Consider the following 19,644-nt stretch of genomic DNA (forward strand, 5'->3'; position numbering starts at 1 on the left):
TTCCAACAGCTTCCCAGTAATGTTGATGCTACTGGTCCAGGGACCACACTTTGAGAACCATTGGTTTCAAATTCTCTCCATTCATTCAAAATATTGTACCACTCTGTCCACAGCTAAAAGTTAGGCCCTGCTTATTAAAAGCACAGTCAGGAGAAAATTCTGCAAATCGTTTAACACCACAGAAATGCTGTTGTTTTTAGTACTAGGCTTTTTACATATCTTAAGTAGAGAAGAAAACAACTCTCTACTTTAACCACACCAGTGAGGTGGTAGGTTCCTTTGCGACATGTAGTTGTAAATCATCCAGAGCTGAGCATACCTCCTTAACAGCTGAAATCCTTAACTACCTGTTGATGGTGTTTGGGGAGAGAATTTATACTTACCTGTTTTCAAGGTAAGTACATGTAGATATTTTTTTCTTTAGACAAGAACAGAGGCTTCGATGTTTTCTCACCCAAAGTTTCTCTCATTTTTGAGGCATTTAACATATAAGACCTCACATGTTGGTATTTGCAGCCATATGGAGAGTCATAAGAAGGTGCCCTGGCTCTGGCTTTAATAGGATGTGAAGAGAGGGCTGTTTTCTACAGATTGAGTGCTGAAATAATGCTTCAAGATCCCTCACAACAAAGTAGATACACTTTCTTATTGAAAGTAAAAAAATGAACAGCTAGGCACATTTGAAATCAGTGAAAAAAGATGGCATAGAAAGTGATAGGCAGGCTTTCATTAGGTGGTTTCTATTTTAGCTCTTTGCCTCGTACTACAGTTTTGGCTTATGAAGTTGGAGGAAATGAAAATATCCTTTGATGCCATTTAAAAATCGTAGCCCACTGGGGCACCTGGGTGACTCAGTTGGCTAAGCGTCTGACTTCAGCTCAGGTCATGATCTCACTGTTCATGAGTTCGAGCCCCATATCAGGCTCTGTGTTGACAGCTCAGCCTGGAGCCTGCTTCAGATTCTGTCTTTCTCTCTTTCTGCCCTTCCCCTGCTCTCTCTCTCTCTCTCAAATATAAATAAATATTAAAAAATTTAAAAAAAACTTAACCCATAAGTATGAAATAAACACAAAAAGTGACACACTTCCTTGTTTTAAAAAAAATTAATAGATTTTTAAAAATTCTTTGAGCAGTTTTACATTTACAGAAAATTGAATGGAAAGTACAGATTTCCCATGTACCCCCTCATCTCCACCACTCACCCTCTGCAGTTTTCCTTTTGATTAACATCTTACAGTACTTTCATTACAGCTGAGGAGCCAATATCAATACATTATTTTAAAGTCCATAGTCTTTATTAGGGTTCCCTCTGTTTCATCCATTCTATGCATTTTGATAAATGGATGATGACATGTATCCAACATTACAGTGTCATACAGAATAGTTTCACTGCTCTAAAAATCCCACGTTTCACCTGTTCATCCCTCCTTCTCCCTGAATCCCTGGAACCACTTCTCTTCCGTCTTCACAGGTTTGCCTTTTTCAGTGTCATGTAGTTAGAAATCATACACTTTGTAGCCATCTTTCACTTAGTAATATGTATTCAAGTTTCCTCCATGCCTTTTTTTTTTTTTTATAAACTTTTAAGAACTTCTTCTTTGGAAGTAATTTCCAGACAAGGGAAGTGAGAACAGCACAAAGTGCACCTGTATGCTTCTCACCCAGGTGCGGCTATGATTTTTTCCCCATTTGTTTCATGAACTCTTGCTCTTTCTTAACATATATATGTATTATTCATATTTTTGTCTAACCCTGTCACCTCCCGAGAAGGAGGACAGACTCTACATAATCAGAGTATGGTTATCATTAAAAAAATAAGCCCTCATCTTTATTCAGTTTACTGTCTGTATTCCAGTCTATGAATTGACCCCATTCTGTCCTTTATGTAACATTGTTTTTATCTCTATTCCAGTAGCGAGTCTAGGGTGTTGTACTGATTTTATTTACTTTTCCAGCTTTTTTGAAATATAATTGACATATCAATTGTGTAAGTTTAAGATCTACATAGTTTGATGATTTGATACATGTATAGTTTGTGAAATGATTACCACAGTGTTAATTAATATATCCACCTACATGCTTTTTTTGTGGCCTGATAGTTCATTTCTTTTACCTTTGGATAATATTGCATTGTGTGGTTATACCAGTTTGTGTATCTACTTATCTATTGAAGAACACAATGCTTTCTTCCAAGTTTTGGCAGTTATGAATAAAGCTGCTATGTAAACATTCTTGTGTAATTGTATAGATGTAAATTTGCAACTCCTTTAGGTAAATGCCACGGAGCGTGATTGCTGGGTTATATAAGACCATGTCTGGTTTTACAGAAAACTACCAAAATGCCTTCCCAAGTGGTTGTACCATTTTGTATTACTACAGCATTCGATGAATGTCTGTCTACATTCCCACTCAGATTTTATGTTGTTAGCATTTTGGATTTTAGCCATTCTAAAAGATGTGTAGTGGTACCTTATTGTATTAATTTGCAACTTTGTAATGACATATGATGTTGAGCATCTTTTCATGTGTTTATTTGACATTTGTATGTCTTTTGGGGAGTTGTCTGTTTAGATATTTATTTTTTGTTAATTTTTTAAAATTTATTTATTTATTTATTTATTTATTTTAATAGCTTATTGTCATGTTGGTTTCCATACAACACCCAGTGCTCATCCCCACAAGTTCCCTCCTCCAAGCCCATCACCCCCCTTCCCCTCTCCTCCATCTGTTTAGATCTTTAGCTCATTCTTTAATTGGATTGCTTTCTTTTTTTAAAAAAATTTTTAATGTTTATTTACTTTTAAGGGAAAGAGAGAAAGACAGAGGCCTGAGTGGGGGAGGGACTGAGAGAGGAAACAATCTCAAGCAGGCTCCAGCTCACAGACTGAACTCACAGACTGAGCTCACAGACCTTGAGATCATGACCTGAGCTGAAGTCAGATGCTTAACCGACTGAGCCACCCAGGCGCCCCTAACTAGATTGTTTGCTTTTGTTGAGTTTTAAGAGTTTGTTGTTTATCTTGGATACTAGTCCTTTATCAGATATGTGTTTTGCAAAGATTTTCTCTCTGTGGCTTGTCATTTCATTCTCTTAACAATTGTTTTTTTCAGAGCACAGGTTTTTTAATTTTAATGAAATACAACTTATCAATTTTTTCTTTCATGGATTGTGCTTTTAATTTTATGCCTAAGAAGTCACTGCTGAATTAAGTGGCACCGAGGTTTTCTCTTGTGTTATCTTCTGGGAGTTTTATAGTGTTTTCATTTTACCTTTAGGTTGTGATCCATTTTGAGTTAATTTTTGTTAAAGGCGTAAGGTCTGTGTTCATTTGTTTTCCTTGCATGTGGATGTCCATTTGTTCAAGAGACTATCCTTTCTTTACTGTATTGCCTTTGCTCCTTTGTCAAAGATCAGTTGATTGTGATTGTGTGGGATTATTTCTAGGCTTTTTACTGCCTTGCTTTTTTTTTTACGTTTTATTTAATTTTTTGAGAGAGACAGACAGACAGCAGGCTCCAGGCTCTGAGCTAGACTTCAGCACAGAGCCTTACGCGGGGCTCGAACCCATGAACCGTGAGATCATGACCTGAGCTGAAGTCAGACGCTTAGCTTAACCAACTGAGCCACCCAGGCGCCCCTCTGCATTGCTTTTTGACTGCAAATTTGTAATGATTGCTTTGGGTCTCTCCTCCTGTTGATTCTTCCTCCAGTGCAGGCCATTATTTATACCCATGACTGCTGACAGACCCTGCCCGTTTGTGAAATGAGCATTTCATTCCTTCAGTCTTTGTGATGTAGTGAAAGAAAAGAGCAGCATTTCACTTCTTCTTGTCTTTATCCACTTATTTGTCACTAATTTTCATTGCTAACGTCAAACCTATTCTTTTAAATGAACATTCTACACAGTCCTCTTAATGATTTGTATAGTATGGTTTAAGGAATGAATTGCATCATAAAAGTGAGGGACGCCTATATGGATAAAGTACTTTTTGTCTGTATGTTGCTCATTTGTAAAATAGAAATAACACTTCTCTTACAGAGCAGAGTTTTTAAAAAAAATACATCACAAAATACATGTGAAAACACATAAACAGGGAGGGCAGTAATGATTCGTATGTACTACAGGGTTCAGTTTGTCACTTTTCTTTGTCTTCATTTTATACTTCCTCCTAAAACAGTCTATTTCCCTAATTTTAATTATACCTGAATACTTTGCATTGAAGACCCTGATCTGTGTTTTGTAGGCAATTGAATTTCCATTGCAGAAATTTCCACCCTCTTGCATGATCATCTATACCTCCTCCCTCCTCATCCTCCTTTCTTCCTCCCTTCTCTCTCTTCTCTCTCTTCTCCCTATTACCTTAAGAATGTGACTGGTAGAGAGGAGGCAAAGGTGCTGTAAGGCTGTATTTTCATAGTGAGAATGTTTAGCTACAAAATATTGATGGGAAGGACAACTATCAGGTGTAATTCCTCAAAACATTATTTCATCATTATAATGTCAGATGCAGTGATAGACATGATCTGCTTAATACTGTTGCTAATCTTTGTAAGTCTAATAAAATTGTAAGTGGCTTATCTGTCTGTGTACTATGCAGCTTTATGCTTGCTTTAGGCTTGATTACTCAAAATCTACATTTAGCTGCTTCTGAAAATATATTTTTTCTCAAGCTTCATAACATTAGTTTTCTCTTCTCCAACATTATTCTCTAAACCACCTAAGCTATAACTTTAATGAAAAAAGCCCATGCCATTCATAAAGTCTATGAAATGTTCTCTGTAGAGAATTTAATATATATTAATATATATCAAGCATATTAATGAACTGTTGAATTGATGTTGTCTGTCCTAGATGGTAAGTTAGTAAGGAGCAGGGGTGTGCTGATATGTTTTGTATATCATTGACAAACATAGCTTAATAGCCTGAAAATGGTTTTATGAGTAATGAGGGAATAGCCTCTGTAAATAATTATGTTAATATAGAGAAATTAAAGATTAAGAGAGGCAAGAATAAGAATTAGTTGAAAATAATATGGCTATCCTGGTTTTCTTTTGCTTACTGTATTCATGATGTTTTTCATCCTTTTAATCTATTTAGCTGTTTATATTTAAAATGAGGTTTTTGTAGGCAACAAAGTTGCCTTCATTGGTTCTTGCTATTTTGAAAAATTCTGACAATTTCTGTCTTTACATGGGTGTTCTAGATAATTTAACTTTAATATAATTATTGATATGATTAGATTTCATCCTTTTAATCTATTTAGCTGTTTATATTTAAAATGAGGTTTTTGTAGGCAACCAAGTTGCCTTCGTTGGTTCTTGCTATTTTGAAAAATTCTGACAATTTCTGTCTTTACATGGGTGTCCTAGATAATTTAACTTTAATATAATTATTGATATGATTAGATTTAGGTATTCCATTTATTGTTTTCTGTAAGCTCCCTCTGCCATTGATTGGTCTTTCTCTTCCTGTCCTCTCTTGGATAATTTGAATCTTTTTTAGCATTCTACTTTTATTTATCGTCTTTTGGCTCTATCTCTTCAAAAATAAGTTTCTTTTTGATGGATGCTTGAGGGTGACAATACACATACCTAAACCTTCACAGTCTACTTGGAGTTAATATTGAACTACTTAAAGTAAAATATAGAAAACTTAAAACCATGTAGATTCCTTTATCCTCCCCACTCACCTTTATGTTCTAGCCATGATTTGTATTACCCTTACTACGTATATTGAAAACCCCAGGGCTCCTGGATGGCTCAGTTGGTTGAACGTCAGACTCTTGATTTTGGCTCTGCTGGTGATCTCCTGGTTCATGAGATCGAGCCCCGCACTAGGCCCTGTGCTGATACCATGGAGCCTGCTTGGGATTCTCTCTTTTCCTTCTTGCTCTTTGCCTCTCCCCTGCTCCTGCTTTTCTCTTTCTCTCAAAATAAATAAACTTAAAAAAAAAAGAAAACCTCAGCAAATAATAATATAATTTTTACTTCCAACAATCATACACATATTAGGGAATTTGGGGGAAAGAGCCATTTATATTTATACCAATATTTATTATTTTTGTTGTTCTTTAATTGGTGGGAAACCCTAGTTTCTTTCTAGTGTCGTTTCCCTTCAGCCTGAAGCACTTCCTTTAGCGTTTCTTTTAGGGCAGGTCAGCCAAAAATGAATTCTCTAGTTTTTCATTGCCTAAAAATGTCATTATTTAGCTTTCTTTTTTTTTTAAATGTTTTTTTTTTTTTTTAATTTATTTCTAGGAGAGAGAGAGACAGCGTGAGCAGGGGAGGGTCAGAGAGAGAGGGAGTCACAGACTGAAACAGCCTCCAGGCTCTGAGCTGGCAGTCAGCACAGAGCCTGACGCGGGGCCCGAACCCACGAACTGCGAGATCATGACCTAAGCGAAAGTCGGACGCTTAACCGACTAAGCCACCCAGGCGCCCCTTAGCTTCCTTTTAAAAAAAAGATTTTATTTATTTATTTAACAAAGATCCTCTTACTTATTTTATTTATTATTGTTATTATTATTTTTGAGATGTGAGGCTCGATCTCATGACTGAGGTCATGAGATGAGCTGAAATCAAGAGTCAGCTGCTTAACTGACTGAGCTACCCAGGTGCCCCAAGATTTTATTTTTAAGCAATCTCTGTACCTGTCATGGTGCTCGAACTCCCAACCCTGAGATTAAGAGTTGCATGCTGCACCGACAGAGCCAGCCAGGTGCCCCTATTTAGCTTTCTTTCTTGAAAGATATTATTCTCGTTTGGCAGTTTTTATCTTTCAGCTCTTTAAACAATACCCAGATGCCCCACCCCCACCCCCCTGCCTTTCCCCCCCAACCTAGTTTCCAGTTCTCTTCTGAGAACTTCTGTCTTTCCTCTGGGTCATCCCAGGATTAGAATCTGATTGGTTTTGGGGCGCCTGGGTGGCTTAGTCGGTTAAATGTCCGACTTTCGCTTGGGTCATGATCTCGCGGTTCGTGGGTTCGAGCCCAGCGTCGGGCTCTGTGCTGACTGCCAGCTCAGAGCCTGGAGCCTGTTTCAATCTGTGACTCCCTCTCTCTCAGACACTCCCCTGCTCACGCTGTCTCTCTCTCTCTCTCCTAGAAATAAATAAAACATTAAAAAAAATTAAAAAAAAAAAAAAAGAATCTGATTGGTTTTTTTTGCCCTTGAGAACTAGTCATGTTCTCCTCGTTCTTTGTATGTGGAATGATATTGGATTGTAGCCCGGACATTGTATATGTTATGCTGTGTAGATTCTGCGTCCTTAATCTTCTGAACAATGTTTTTTGTTTGATTTTTGCAGGCAGTGAACCCAGTTAGATTCGAACTCCATTTCTGTTCACATTCCAAGGCTGGTGGCTCTAATCTCAGTTCAGTTTATAACGCCTTTGCTATGCTCCTTGCTCAGGGTAAGGCCGGGAATTATGCAAGATTTTGTATAGAATTAGGGAATTCTCTTCTCTTTATTCCTTCTCTGCATGAGTCCCTCCTTACTCTGCAGGGATACTTTTTCCAAGTTCCTCAGACCAGACAGGGGTTTCACTTGGAGTTTTCTCTGTTCGCACTGTTGTACTGCTGCTTCGCTGCTCTGCCGTGGAACTCTGACTGGGTCCTGCCCCAGAACAGAACTGCCAGAATAAAACAATAATAATAAAAATCTGAGAAGTTCACCCCCCTTTTCGGTTGCTTCTCTAAGTTTTGACTCTCTTCGACCTTTCACTGTTTTTTGTTTACTTTGCAGAGTCCTCAGCTTGATGCTTTTTGTATCCTGTCCAGAGTTTTTACTTGTAAAAAGCAAGTCTGAGGTGGGGGGTGGGGGTTGTAGTGTGCTTACCACCCTCACCCTGTTAGAGGAAACAGAACCCTTCTATTTTGTTTCCACCTCACAAAGAATCTCTACCCTCAGAGGGGAGAATGCATGATGGTAGTGAACATGGTGCCCATGTATTTTCCAAAATAGCTTGCAAAGAAGATCCAAAATTTGTTAATAAATGACAGTTTGACATCAAGGTAACTTAAGGTAGTAGCTTCTTTCCTTTTGTAAGATGCAAGTTGTATTTATACTCTGTAGAGCCAGGCAGTGTTTTCTGAGATGAAACACTTAAGTCCAAAAGGACTTGGGAGAGTAACAGTGCCAACCAGGTAAGAGAAGAGCCGTGCAGTCTCAGAGTAGCGGCTGGTGGCACAGGTTGGAGCCTGTGACCTGACTTACAGCTAATTGCCACTATCACCTTATTTTCTCAAATGACCGCAAGACAATGTTGACACATGTGTCAAAGAAGATTGTAAGATTAAAAGGAGAAAAAGAAGTTGAGGTCAAAAGTATTTAAAATTAAGGTGTGATTCTGCCCTCCTTGAACTAGGACTTTGATCCCACATTTCTCTGTATTTCAGCCAGAAGATGGTCTTTTAGTGTTTGTTTACTTTGAACTTAACTCATTTTAGAGTGGCAATCTTGGCTTCTTTATTCTTGACTTTAGAATGTGACAAAAGCAACTCCTATAATTCTATCACTTATATTAGTATATTTTCTATACTCTATTTGTTCTTATTAAGTCCTGGGATTTTTTTTTTTTATCATGAAAGTGAAAAATGCTTATTGTAAATTTTTCAAGCAGTCAGGAAGTATACACAGTAAAAGAGCAAAAACTGACCCCCAGGCTAAATAGTGTTTCAGGAATTTTGTGTTTTCTTTTTTTCCTTAAGATTTGTATTTAAGTAATCTCTGCGCTCAACATGGGGCTCAAACTTATAACCCCAAGATCAAGAGCTGCATGCTCCACTGACTGAGCCATTAGGGTTTCTTTTCTTGGGAGGGGGACATAGTTGAAATTGTTTCATATTTAAAAACTTTTCTTCTAGGGTGCTGGTTTTCTGACTCCGGATTTCAGCTCAGGTCATGATCTCACAGTTCGTGAGATCAAGCCCCCGTGTTGGGTTCTGCGCTGATGGTGCAGAGACTGCTTGGGATTCTTGGGAGTCTCTCTCTGTGTCTGTCTCTGCCCTTCCCCCTGCTTGCACTCTTTTTCTCTCAAAATAAATACATTAGAATGAAGAAAAAAAAAACTTTTGTTCTGTCACATAAGATAACTTTATAACTTGAGCATTTTCACCATTTTTACACATAATTTAAAAATGCTTCCTAAATGTAATTTTAATTTTAAAAATTGCAAAGGGTGTAACTGAATGATAAAATATCCTTTTATCCATCTTTTCATTTTCACTCCCTCGTGGAAACCATGAGTAATACCATTCCTTCTTGTGTGATCCCACAAATGTCTTATGCATGAAATTATTTGGTAAAGGAACTCATACTTTTCTTTTTCTGGATATGTAAATATTATTAGAACATAAATATTTCTCCATTGGAAATCCTTGCAAACATAAATTTTAATGACTGCAAAATTTCTGTTCTGAAATTGGGTGGTTGCATTATTTTTTTTCAAGGATATTTTAAAATTTTTATTTATTTTTAAAATTTGAATATAATTGACCCACAGGGTCACACTAGTTTCAAGCACACAACATAGTGATTTCACAAGTTTATACACTGTGCTGTGCTGTGCTGTGTTGACTACTAGCTCTCGTCTGGCCCCACGCCCCATATCCCATACTCTATTACGATATTCTACTGAGAAAGAGTTTGTGTTTCAGTCCACCCCAACAACCTCTCAGATCCATCTTACCTGAAACATCTGATCGCTTTTAACCAGCTTAGTAAGATAACTTGTGAAAACACCTGGCCTGCCTCTTGTAATGAGGTCAGTAGTTATTTTTACACTTCACCTTATACTTCTTCACTCTTTCAGCTTTCCAGCCACCAGCCCAGGGCAGATGCCGGCAACAGGTGAGAGGAATCACTTTTAGATGAATACCATTAAGTAATGTATACTACAGCCCTGTTGTGAGCAGAGTGCTTGGTATTAAGTGACTGTTGTCATGGTATTGTTAAGGCTTCTGCATCTGACAAACCTCTCATTTCTGTGGAAAATGCAGAAGAGATTCAGTTAATATGATGTGAAAAGAACACCACTGTGGAAGGGATAGAAGAAAGTCAATTAGCTTGTTCCTGACGACCAGGTGGTGCTGGTTGAACCTTGGGAACTCTTGCCCTGGCTGGCATGGCTCCCCCCTCAGCCACAAGGGCACCATCTTTGCGATGAGAATATCATTCATTGTTTTCCAGGATTTCGTGAGGAGTTGGTGAGAACGTTGTGAATGTTTTCCATCATCCTTTACCCCTCTATGTTATAATACTTTATCACTTCCATGGTGGTTTTGGGGCCATTGTAATTAAATTGTTACATGTTGTTTGGTTTTTACCAGTCCTTTCCTGCTGACTAGGAGGTCAGCAGGCAAGAACGTAGAGATCAGTCTGTCTTGTCTCCCAGTAGATCTGTAGGAGAGAGAAACTTTCCCCATGTTCCTTTCCAGCTTCTTTGACTAGCCTAATAATTACATTGACATAAGGTAGATTAATAGGAGAAAAACAAATTTGATTTTATGCTTACAGGAGCTCATAAAAATCTGAGACTCAAAGAAGTGACTAAAGCAGGCAGCTTTTATACCTTTTAGGCAAAGAATCAATACATTTGTGAAGAATTGGCAAGACAGAGGGGTTTGCGTTGGGGTAGTAAATTAGTGAAGTAACAAGGTTTGTTTATACAATCTTGTCTGCTTTAAACTCTCTCTCTCCCATGATAAGGACATCTTTCTTCCTACTGGGACAAAGAGGGTACCTTTCATATGGGAGATTTATTGCCTGCTTTCATGGGGACAGAGGAGGTCAGAGTGTCCTCTCTTGCACTGGCTGCTTCTAAGTAACTTTAATTCAGAATAATCAGTACTCCAGAGTGGCCTGTTATAGGTTGGTGTACTCTGTTTCCCTTCAATTCCTAGTATTTACCTTTGTGGGGTTTTTTTATAGAGCTCAGTGGCTAAGAGCCTGGAGTCATACTGCCTCAGCCCCCACTTTTAGCTCTTTGACCTTGGGCTTTGTTCCCGAACCTCCCTATCCTTCTGTTTGGATGAATGAAGACAAAAAATGGTGTCTGTCTCTTTGGATTATTATGCAGATCAAAGTGGTTAATATTTAAGTTAGAACATGTATCTGACCTGCCATAACGGCACATAGATATGTGTTAAAAAAGAACGGTTGCTCAGTGTCTGTTAAATGAGATGATGGGCGGGTTTTCAGCAGCCCTCGTTGGTAAGCTGGGTGGAAGATGCGTCGTCAGACGCCAAGTCCCCTGGAATATTACCGTTCCCTGTGCTTTGATTCACTCACTGCTGTGATGCACAGTGTTTCACGAGGAGTAAACTCTCCTGAGTAAAATGTGCTTCTTTGGAACAAACTAACCAAGAAATACAGGTTTTTCCTTATTATAGTTTGACTCTCAGATTTCTGAATGTTATTTAGGAAAAGTCAAGTCTGTGCTAACCCTGTCTACTTGCAGTCAAAGCTTCAGAAAAACAGTAGTGCATCACCAGGTCTTTAATATGCTTAAACACGGAAAGGCTTACCCCCGAAAGGCTAGCCAGAGGGGCAGAAATGCAGCCTCCTTTGGCCCTTCCAGGTTGTGCTCAGTCTTGCTTCAGGGCCTGTGGATGGCGGCAGAGGCCTGTGTGTTCAAACAATAAAGAAACAAAGACAACAAAACAAAATAAACAGAATAAAAACAAAACCTCAAACAACCCCCGCCCCCAAGAGGGCCAAAGGCCAGTCCTTACAGGTCTTGAATACTGGTTGCAGTATCTAAAGGTATTTTTGTGTTTTGAACGTGATGTCAAGAGCACTGAAATATGAAATTGAAAAACTTAAAAAGCGGCGCAGCCGAGGGACCTTGGTGTCCCGAGGGTGGTCGCTGATGAGGTTCCTCATCAAGGGCAGTGTGGCTGGGGGTGTCGTCTACCTGGTGTATGACCAGGACCTGCTGGGGCCAAGTGACAAGAGCCAGGCTGTCCTTCAGAAGGCTGAGGAGGCAGTGGCCCCAGCCACGTACCAGTTCAGCCAGTACGTGTGTGAACAGACCGATCTGAAGATGCCCCAGCACCCAGCCCCTCCCAAGTTTAATTTTCACGTCCGCGACTCCAGGAATTCAGGCATCATTAAGGTGATGTTGGCTCTGTCAGCGACCCCCTGCAAGGTCTGCGAGTACTCTAGGGAGGGCTGGGAATACCTGAAGGAGCGAATCAAGTAGCCCGTCAGAGGAGGCCACCTGCCCCAGCCAGGACCAGGGGCAGGGATGTCACAGACCCGGAGACTCCGGACTGGGGCCGAGACCCCACTCCAAGGGCGGCTCCCGGCCTTGCTGGCCCNGCTGGCCCAATAAAGGACTTTGGATGGAAGGAAGGAAGGAAGGAAGGAAGGAAGGAGGGAGGGAGGGAGGGAGGGAGGGAAGGAAGGAAGGAAGGAAGGAAGGAAGGAAGGAAGGAAGGAAGGAAGGAAGGAAGGAAACTTAAAGAGTATTTCTTTCCCCAGAGCTGTCATGACTGACAGCTGCCCATTGCTTTTTGTCTCCAGCGTGTTTTCACATACAGTGTCTTTATCTGTCCCACAGTTCTTTCAGGTGAACATTATTATTCTCACTTTGACTTTACAGTAATTTTACTTTATTTATATTCACCTACTACAAAAAGTCAACGGGTATGATAGGGTACTTGGCAGAATGTAAGTCCTCATTCCTGCCCTGTCCCCCAAGTACCCAGGGCCACCCAGTTTGTATCTTTCCGTTGGTGCCCTTGGCCTTTACAAACATGCACATCCTTCCTCCCATCTGCACTGCTCCGCATGAAAGCTGGCACCGCATTTACTGTTCCAAACTGTGCTCTTTTCACTCACTATATGTTGTAAAGATTGTCCCACGCTGGGGCACGGAGACCTGCCACCTTCTTTATACCAGTTGCTTAATATTCCTCCTGCTTAGTAAATCTCCCATAGAGAACACTTAGATGGCTTCCATTCTCTTACTTCACAAAACTTCTGCTGTGGGTAATCTGGCATATCAATTTGACACATATGCAATGGTATTAGTACAGTGGTTTTTAAAATTTTTTGATGGAAGACTCAAAAGTCACAATGTTCCTTGTAGAACAGCACCATAAAATAGGAAGACACTACATAAAATAAGTAAAAATTGGTGCTAGAGTAGAGATTATCTTATAGACTCCTATAGTCAAACAGTAGCAAGTATTTCAGGTTTAAGATAAAAATGGTAAGAGATGGGTACCTGGCTGGCTCAGTCAGAAGAGCATGTGACTCTTTTTTTTTTTTTTGATCTTTATTTATTTTATTTTATTTTTTTACAAATAGTTTATTATCAAATTAGTTTCCACATAACACCCAGTGCTCATCCCCACGAGTGCCCTCCTCCCTGCCCATCCCCCCTCCCCCCACATCCATCAGTCCTCAGTTTTTGTCAGCATTCAAGAGTCTCTCATGGTTTGCCTCTCTCCCTTTCTCCCACCATTTCCTCCCTTCTTCTCCCCCTTGGTCCTCTTGATCTCAGGGTCATGAGTTCAAGCCCCACTTTGGGCAAAAAAAAAAAAAAAAAATGGTTAAGAAAGCCCTTGATCCTAAGAGAGGGGGCATTGTCTGTTGGGTCCCCACATTATTGCCAGCACTGAAACAGCCGTCCATAGTGTGTATTAAGTTGAGAGTGGGCACATCCCTTTATTTTTCTGCTTCTTACCTGCCTGCTCACAGAGTTTCTGTGGGAGTTTCTTAAAATATATAAAAATATTTCTTTGAAAACTTGAAAGTATTGCATGTGAGATGTTATTTTTTAGAGTACTTAGTTATATAATGTTTCTTTTTTTTTTTTTAATTTTTTAACGTTTATTTATTTTTGAGAGAGTGTGAAGAGGGCAGGGGCAAAGAGAGAGGGAGACACAGAATCTGAAGCAGGCTCCAGGCTCTGAGCTATCAGTGCAGTGCCCAGTGTAGGGCTCGAACCCACAGACCATGATCATGACCTGAGCTGCAGTCAGATGCTTAAAGACTGAGCCTCCCCAGGCACACCTTGTGTTTCTTATTTATCTCTAGTAGTAGCCCTAGATAGATTTAGAGGAATCCGGCAAACATGATCAGAAAACATGTTTCATGTCAGAATTTTCTAGATTAGCTTGAGGTTTCCATTTAAATTCTAAAAGGGAAATTTTCAGCTTCATTGCTACTTAGTGGATGCTGATGGACCCAATCTAATCTTTTTCTGATAAGTTGGAACCATTATTATCAACATTGATTAATGTTCATTAAACAGTGAGATTTTTTAAACTCTTAGGGTTTTTGCTATTCTAAAAATCCAGAAATGTATGTGTGCATGTATGTACATGTGGGTGTGTGGATGTGTTTTCTTATTACCTCTCAGGCTGAGAGCTGTTAATTTGTGCCAGCAATACACCTGTCTCCACAGGTCTTCTATCCAGTCTTTTTTTTTTTTTTTTTTTTAAAGAGAGCGTGTGAGTGGGGGAGAGGGACAGAAGAAGAAAGAGAGAAAGACAGAGAGAGAAGGAGCAAGAGACTCTTAAGCAGGCTCCATGCTCAGTACAGAGCCTGACATGGGGCTTGATCTCACAACCCTGGGATCATGACGTGAACCAAAATCAAGAGTTGGACTCTCAACCCAGTGAGCCACTCAGGCACCCCCAGCCTGCTATTCTAGTCTAGTGTAGGCAGATATTTCACGATTGTGTCTAAAGTATAAGTAAACTGCTCTGCCTCACAGTCGAAAGGGCACATAGGTAGCCTGGGAAAATTTTCTCTGAAAACAGCCAGTTAGATTGCTTTTATAGAGTAAAGAAAGTATGGTAGACAGAGAGGCTATTCTAAGTATGCAGATGGTGACTGAGCTGTATGTTAGAAACAGTTTTGTCTAGTCATAGTGGAAGTCATTAACTTGGATTTAAAAATTCAGCAAACATTGGGGCATCTGGGTGGCTTAGTCAGTTGAGCATCCAATTCTTGATTTTGGCTCAGGTCATGATATCAGGGTCATGGTATCGAGCCTGGCTCTGCGCTGAGCATAGAGCCTGCTTGGAACTCTGTCTCTCTCTTTCTCTTGCTCCTCTCCTCTGCTTGTGTCCTCTCTCTCTGTCTCAAATTTAAAAAAAAATAATAATTCAACATTGACTGAGTACCTTTTATGTACTCGTGTTATGTAGGGCAGTTAGCAAACCATGAACAAATACAATGTCTTAGGTGCTGATAAGTACCGTAAAAATAAATAAACAAGTAAATAAGGAAGTAAAAAAAGAAATAAGGAAAAGAAACAAAAAAGAAAGAAAATAGAGGAGGACAGATATATAAATATATCCATAGGGAATTGAGAGTATTATAGATGAACTTTTATATAGGTAGTCAGCAGAAGTCTCTGATAAGGTGACCTGCCTTTGAACAGACACTTGAAGGAGGCTGGGGGCAGGGAGCAAAAGCAAGTGCAAAGGCCCTGAGGCAGTACCTTTATGAGTGACCTACAAAAAGGAGAGGGTCAGTGTAGCTGCTCTAGATGAGCCATATGGAAAAGAGGAGGAAGTATGTGTGGGAGCAGCAGAGTGTGGGTCTTAGAGGGCCTTAGAGACCCCTTTGAGACCACTGGCTTTGATCTGAGTGACATGGGAAGCCATTGCTAGGTTTTGAGCAGGAGTTTTGAGTCACAATGACATGAGCTTACTGACTGGACGTTGTAAAAGGGAGTTTAGATGCAGGAAAGGCAGATAGGAGGGACACATGTGAAACCCACAGATGACAGTAGCTTTGAAATAACAGAATCTAACGATGCTTGGGTAAGTAGAGGAGATAGGTAGGGGGGTTCTTACAAATAATGATGGAAAAGTGCAGCTGATCTTAAATGGAAATTTCTTGGTGTTATTTCCCTCTTGCACCCTGAGCACTTCCCAGTGGGCTGTTCTTCTAGCCAGTGTCTTGGATGTCCCCATGTCTTCCCTCCCAAAGGTTATCCTTCAGACAAAAACATTTACATTTGATTTGCGGACTCCATCTTTATAAACATCACAATTCTGAAAATAATTGTATTGCTTAAAAGGTTTGTCAGTATTTAAAACCCGTTTCTAAGGTTATCAGTAACTTCCTTGATGAATTTAGTAGCATTTTTTTTTCCTTTCTAATTCCTCTCCTCCCCCTTTTTTCTTCTTCAGAACTCTTCCTCTAGCTTCTGTGATTCTGCAGCTTTTTATGTCATCCTAATTCTGTTTTCATTCTTTCCTTTTTTTTCCTCCTTGACTCTTGATGTGCGTGTTCTCCAAAGTCATGTCCTCCATCCTTTGCTGTTCTTCTCAAGCACTTTTTCGGTGAATTCATTACTTTCTTAGTTTTAACCATCCTTGGGCAGGGGTCACAGAGTCCCTCCTCCAGCTCTGACTTGTCAGCTGTGTGCTGGACTATATTTTTATTGAAACTGGCTTCCTGTCCCCATTTCTCTTACTGGTGCCGCCATACTTCTTGTCTCAAAATAGAGCCCATCCTGACACATTTTCCTGCTCCATTTCTTTTCCAATCTGTTTTCAAATCTTATAGATCCTTTTTTTGGAGTGTCTTTCAGGTTTATATTTTCTTCTCTCATAATAGATACCTTACAGCCCCAGGCTTACCGTCTTACTCATGGATTCCAACCATAGCCCGTGAGTGGCTAATTTTGATTCCAGCCTCCCCGAGCTCGAGTCCTTCTGGCATAATAGTGATCATTCATTTAGCAAATATTTACTGAATGTTTAATGGATGCCAGGTGCTTTTGGAGGCAGGGGGATTTAAGCCCTCAGGGGCTTACATTCGAGGCTGTGGGGGAGACAGTAAGCTAAATGTATAGAGAAATACATGTTTGGTGGTGGTGGTGCTAAGGGGAGAGAAGAAAGGGCAGAAGAAGGTTGGGGTGAAGAATGTCAGACTGGGAAGAGGTTTGAAGTTTATAATGAGGTGGTGAGGAAGGGCTCACAGAGAAGGTAACTTGTTTTCCATTTTTAAATCAAAGTAGAATTTGATTTAACATAACATTTTACCATTTTAACCATTTCGGGTATGCAGTGCAGTGGTGTTAAGTATCACACTGTTGTGCAGCCATCACCACTATCCACCTCCAGAACATTTTCATCTTCCCAAACTGAAACTCCGTACGTATTAAACAATAAGTTCCCATTCAGCCCTCTCCCCCACACCCTGGTAACCATGATTCTGCTTTCTTCTATATAAAATTGACTACTTTAGGTACCTCATATAGATGGGATCATGCACCTTTGCCTTTTTATGTCTGGCTTACTTCACTCAGCACAATGTGTTCTAGGTTAATTCACGATGTAGCATGTGTCAGAAATTTGTTCCTTTTTGAGGCTCAATAATACTACATTTGTATGTATGTGACACGTTTTGTTCATCCATTCCTGTGTTGATGGACATTTGGCTGTTGCTGCCTTTTGGCTCTTGTGAATAATGTTGCTATGCAGATGGGTGTACACATACCGCTTAGAGCCCCTGCTTTCTGTTATTTTGGGTATTTACCTAGAAGTGAATTTGCTGGATTACATGGTAATTTTATTTTTAATTTCTTGAGGAGATGCCATATTATTTTCCACTGTGGCTGCACCATTTTACATTCCCAGGAAGGTAACATTTGAGTGAAGACATAGGGAAGTGAGGAAGTAAGCCAGGAGGACATCAGAGGAGAACATGCTTGGTGGAGGCAACCCCACAGGGAAGGGTCCTGAGGAGACAGCATGGCTGCCTTGTGCAAGGTGTGGTAGGGAGGCCAGTGTGACTGAAAATGAGGGAAAGAAGTAGGAACTGAGGTTGGAGATGGAACAGAGGTCCAAATTATATACTGCTTTGTAGGTCCACGTAAGGACTTTGATTTTACCCTCAGTGATAAGGAGAGCCATCAGAAGATTGTATCATATTAATCTTTTTCAAATCTTACCATCATCATGGCCAAACATGATCTTAAAAATCAGTAAGGCTTGGGGCACGTGGGTGGCTCAGTTGGTTAAGCGTCAGACTTTGGCTTAGGTCGTGATCTCGCCATTGGTGAGTTTGAGGCCCATATCAGGCTTGCTGCTGTCAGTGCTGAGCCCACTTTGGATCCTCTGTCCCCATATCTCTTCCCCTCCCCCACTTGCACTCTCCCTCTGTCAAAAATAAATGGACATTAAAAAAAAAATCAGTTAGGCTTCCCAAGTGCTTAGCATTCAGTCCAAATTGCGGCAATTCCACTTGTGCAACCATATACCCCATAGATTCCCATCAGCTTGTTCATGTGTACCCTCAAGCTTGTGTCCTGTTTCTACCAGTTATATTCAGTGGTGCCTTGTATGGGCCACATGCTTCCTTCTGTGTGGAGTTTCCTCACTGTCTTCTCTACGAGTTCTATCACATCATGTTTCCACTATGAGCTTTTCGTCACTCAAGTGCTGGTTGTCCTAGTCACTGCTGTCAGTGACTAGAGCACGAGTGGGGGAGAGGTGAAGGAGAGAATCTTAGCAGGCCCCACACTCAGCACAGAGCCTGCCATGGGGATCAATCTCATGACCCTGGGATCATGACCTGAGCAGAAATCACGAGTTGGGCACCCAACCCACTGAGCCATTCACTACCCCACTGCCAAGTTATTTTTGTTTTGTGTTTTTCTCTCTCCAGTTAGGTGTTAAGAGGCCCTTCAAGGGTCATTTATTATAGTGCTTTAGGTCTCCTGTAAAAATAGGATAATGATGAGCAATTATTATTTATATATATAAACCCTCCCCTATCCAAAAAGGATAAGCTGGGGTGGCCACACAGCACTTATATAATAAACGTCTATGGATAGGTTGACTCTTCACTTGCTAGCAAGCATAGTATGGTAGTTTATATAGGTGATAAAATTAAATAGGTACCAATCGTGTGTTTTACTAAATGTCTCAAGTAGCTTTTTAAAGCTGAAATCTAAAGGATTGTCTTTTTTAAAAATTTAATTAAAAATTTTTAAATTTTATTTTCATTCCAGTGTGGGACTATCTTTATATTTGCTGTACCATTAAAAAAAATTAGGTTCCCATCATGGAAACTAAAACCTGCCAATTAAGCACTTATCCAATTATTAGAGCTTCAGAGAAAACCAGTGGATTAGCATTTTATGAATTACTTAAAAATATTAACAACAATTTGCAAAGTATTAAAGCATTGAAGACAAGAACATTCATTTAAAAATCACATCAAATACTACAGAACCTGAATTCTACTCAGTGTGAGTTTTCAGCTAGCTCATGTCTCTTATGCTTTCTAACTATATAGCCAGGACTGAGTTTGGATTCTAGGTATGTGCCATTATTTTGTGTAATAGTACCTGGCCTGGAAATGATTTGGTGAGTTGTTATCATGAGAAGGCCTTTCTGTAGCAACACTATTATATAATAAGCAGCCACTATCAAGACTAAGCAATTATGAACTTTTGACACTCGAGGTCCTCTGTTTCATAAAGGAAAAAGGAACACCACACATAAAGTTTATCTTTGGCCTCAAAACCTCTCCTATTCTACAGTTCACCACCATCATGAATTTAATGCCTCTTCTCCTCGTCTGTTTCTTATGCTTTTGCATATTAAAGCATGTGTCCATAAGTTAAATACAGTATTATTAGTATTTTAAAAATTTACGTAAA

The 19,644-nt window shown here is 39.8% G+C and overlaps 2 protein-coding genes across 3 annotated transcripts in view; both read left to right on the forward strand.

Moving 5' to 3' along the window:
- Positions 1-19,644, forward strand: part of CERS6 (ceramide synthase 6) — a 321,027-nt gene that overhangs the window by 28,111 nt on the left and 273,272 nt on the right. The window lies entirely within an intron of this gene.
- On the forward strand, positions 11,788-12,322 carry LOC120242847 (MICOS complex subunit MIC13-like). The gene has a single exon (XM_039248816.1). It carries the CDS (start codon positions 11,788-11,790, stop codon positions 12,202-12,204), a length of 417 nt encoding a protein of 138 aa, XP_039104747.1. The 3' UTR covers positions 12,205-12,322.

Source organism: Hyaena hyaena, unplaced genomic scaffold (assembly GCF_003009895.1).
Source record: "Hyaena hyaena isolate Hyena2069 unplaced genomic scaffold, ASM300989v1 scaffold_317, whole genome shotgun sequence".
Lineage (NCBI taxonomy): Eukaryota > Metazoa > Chordata > Mammalia > Carnivora > Hyaenidae > Hyaena > Hyaena hyaena.

Coding starts and splice junctions, on each gene's coding strand:
- LOC120242847 (XM_039248816.1), top strand. CDS start 11,788: ATGTCAAGAGCACTGAAATATGAAATTGAAAAACTTAAAAAGCGGCGC.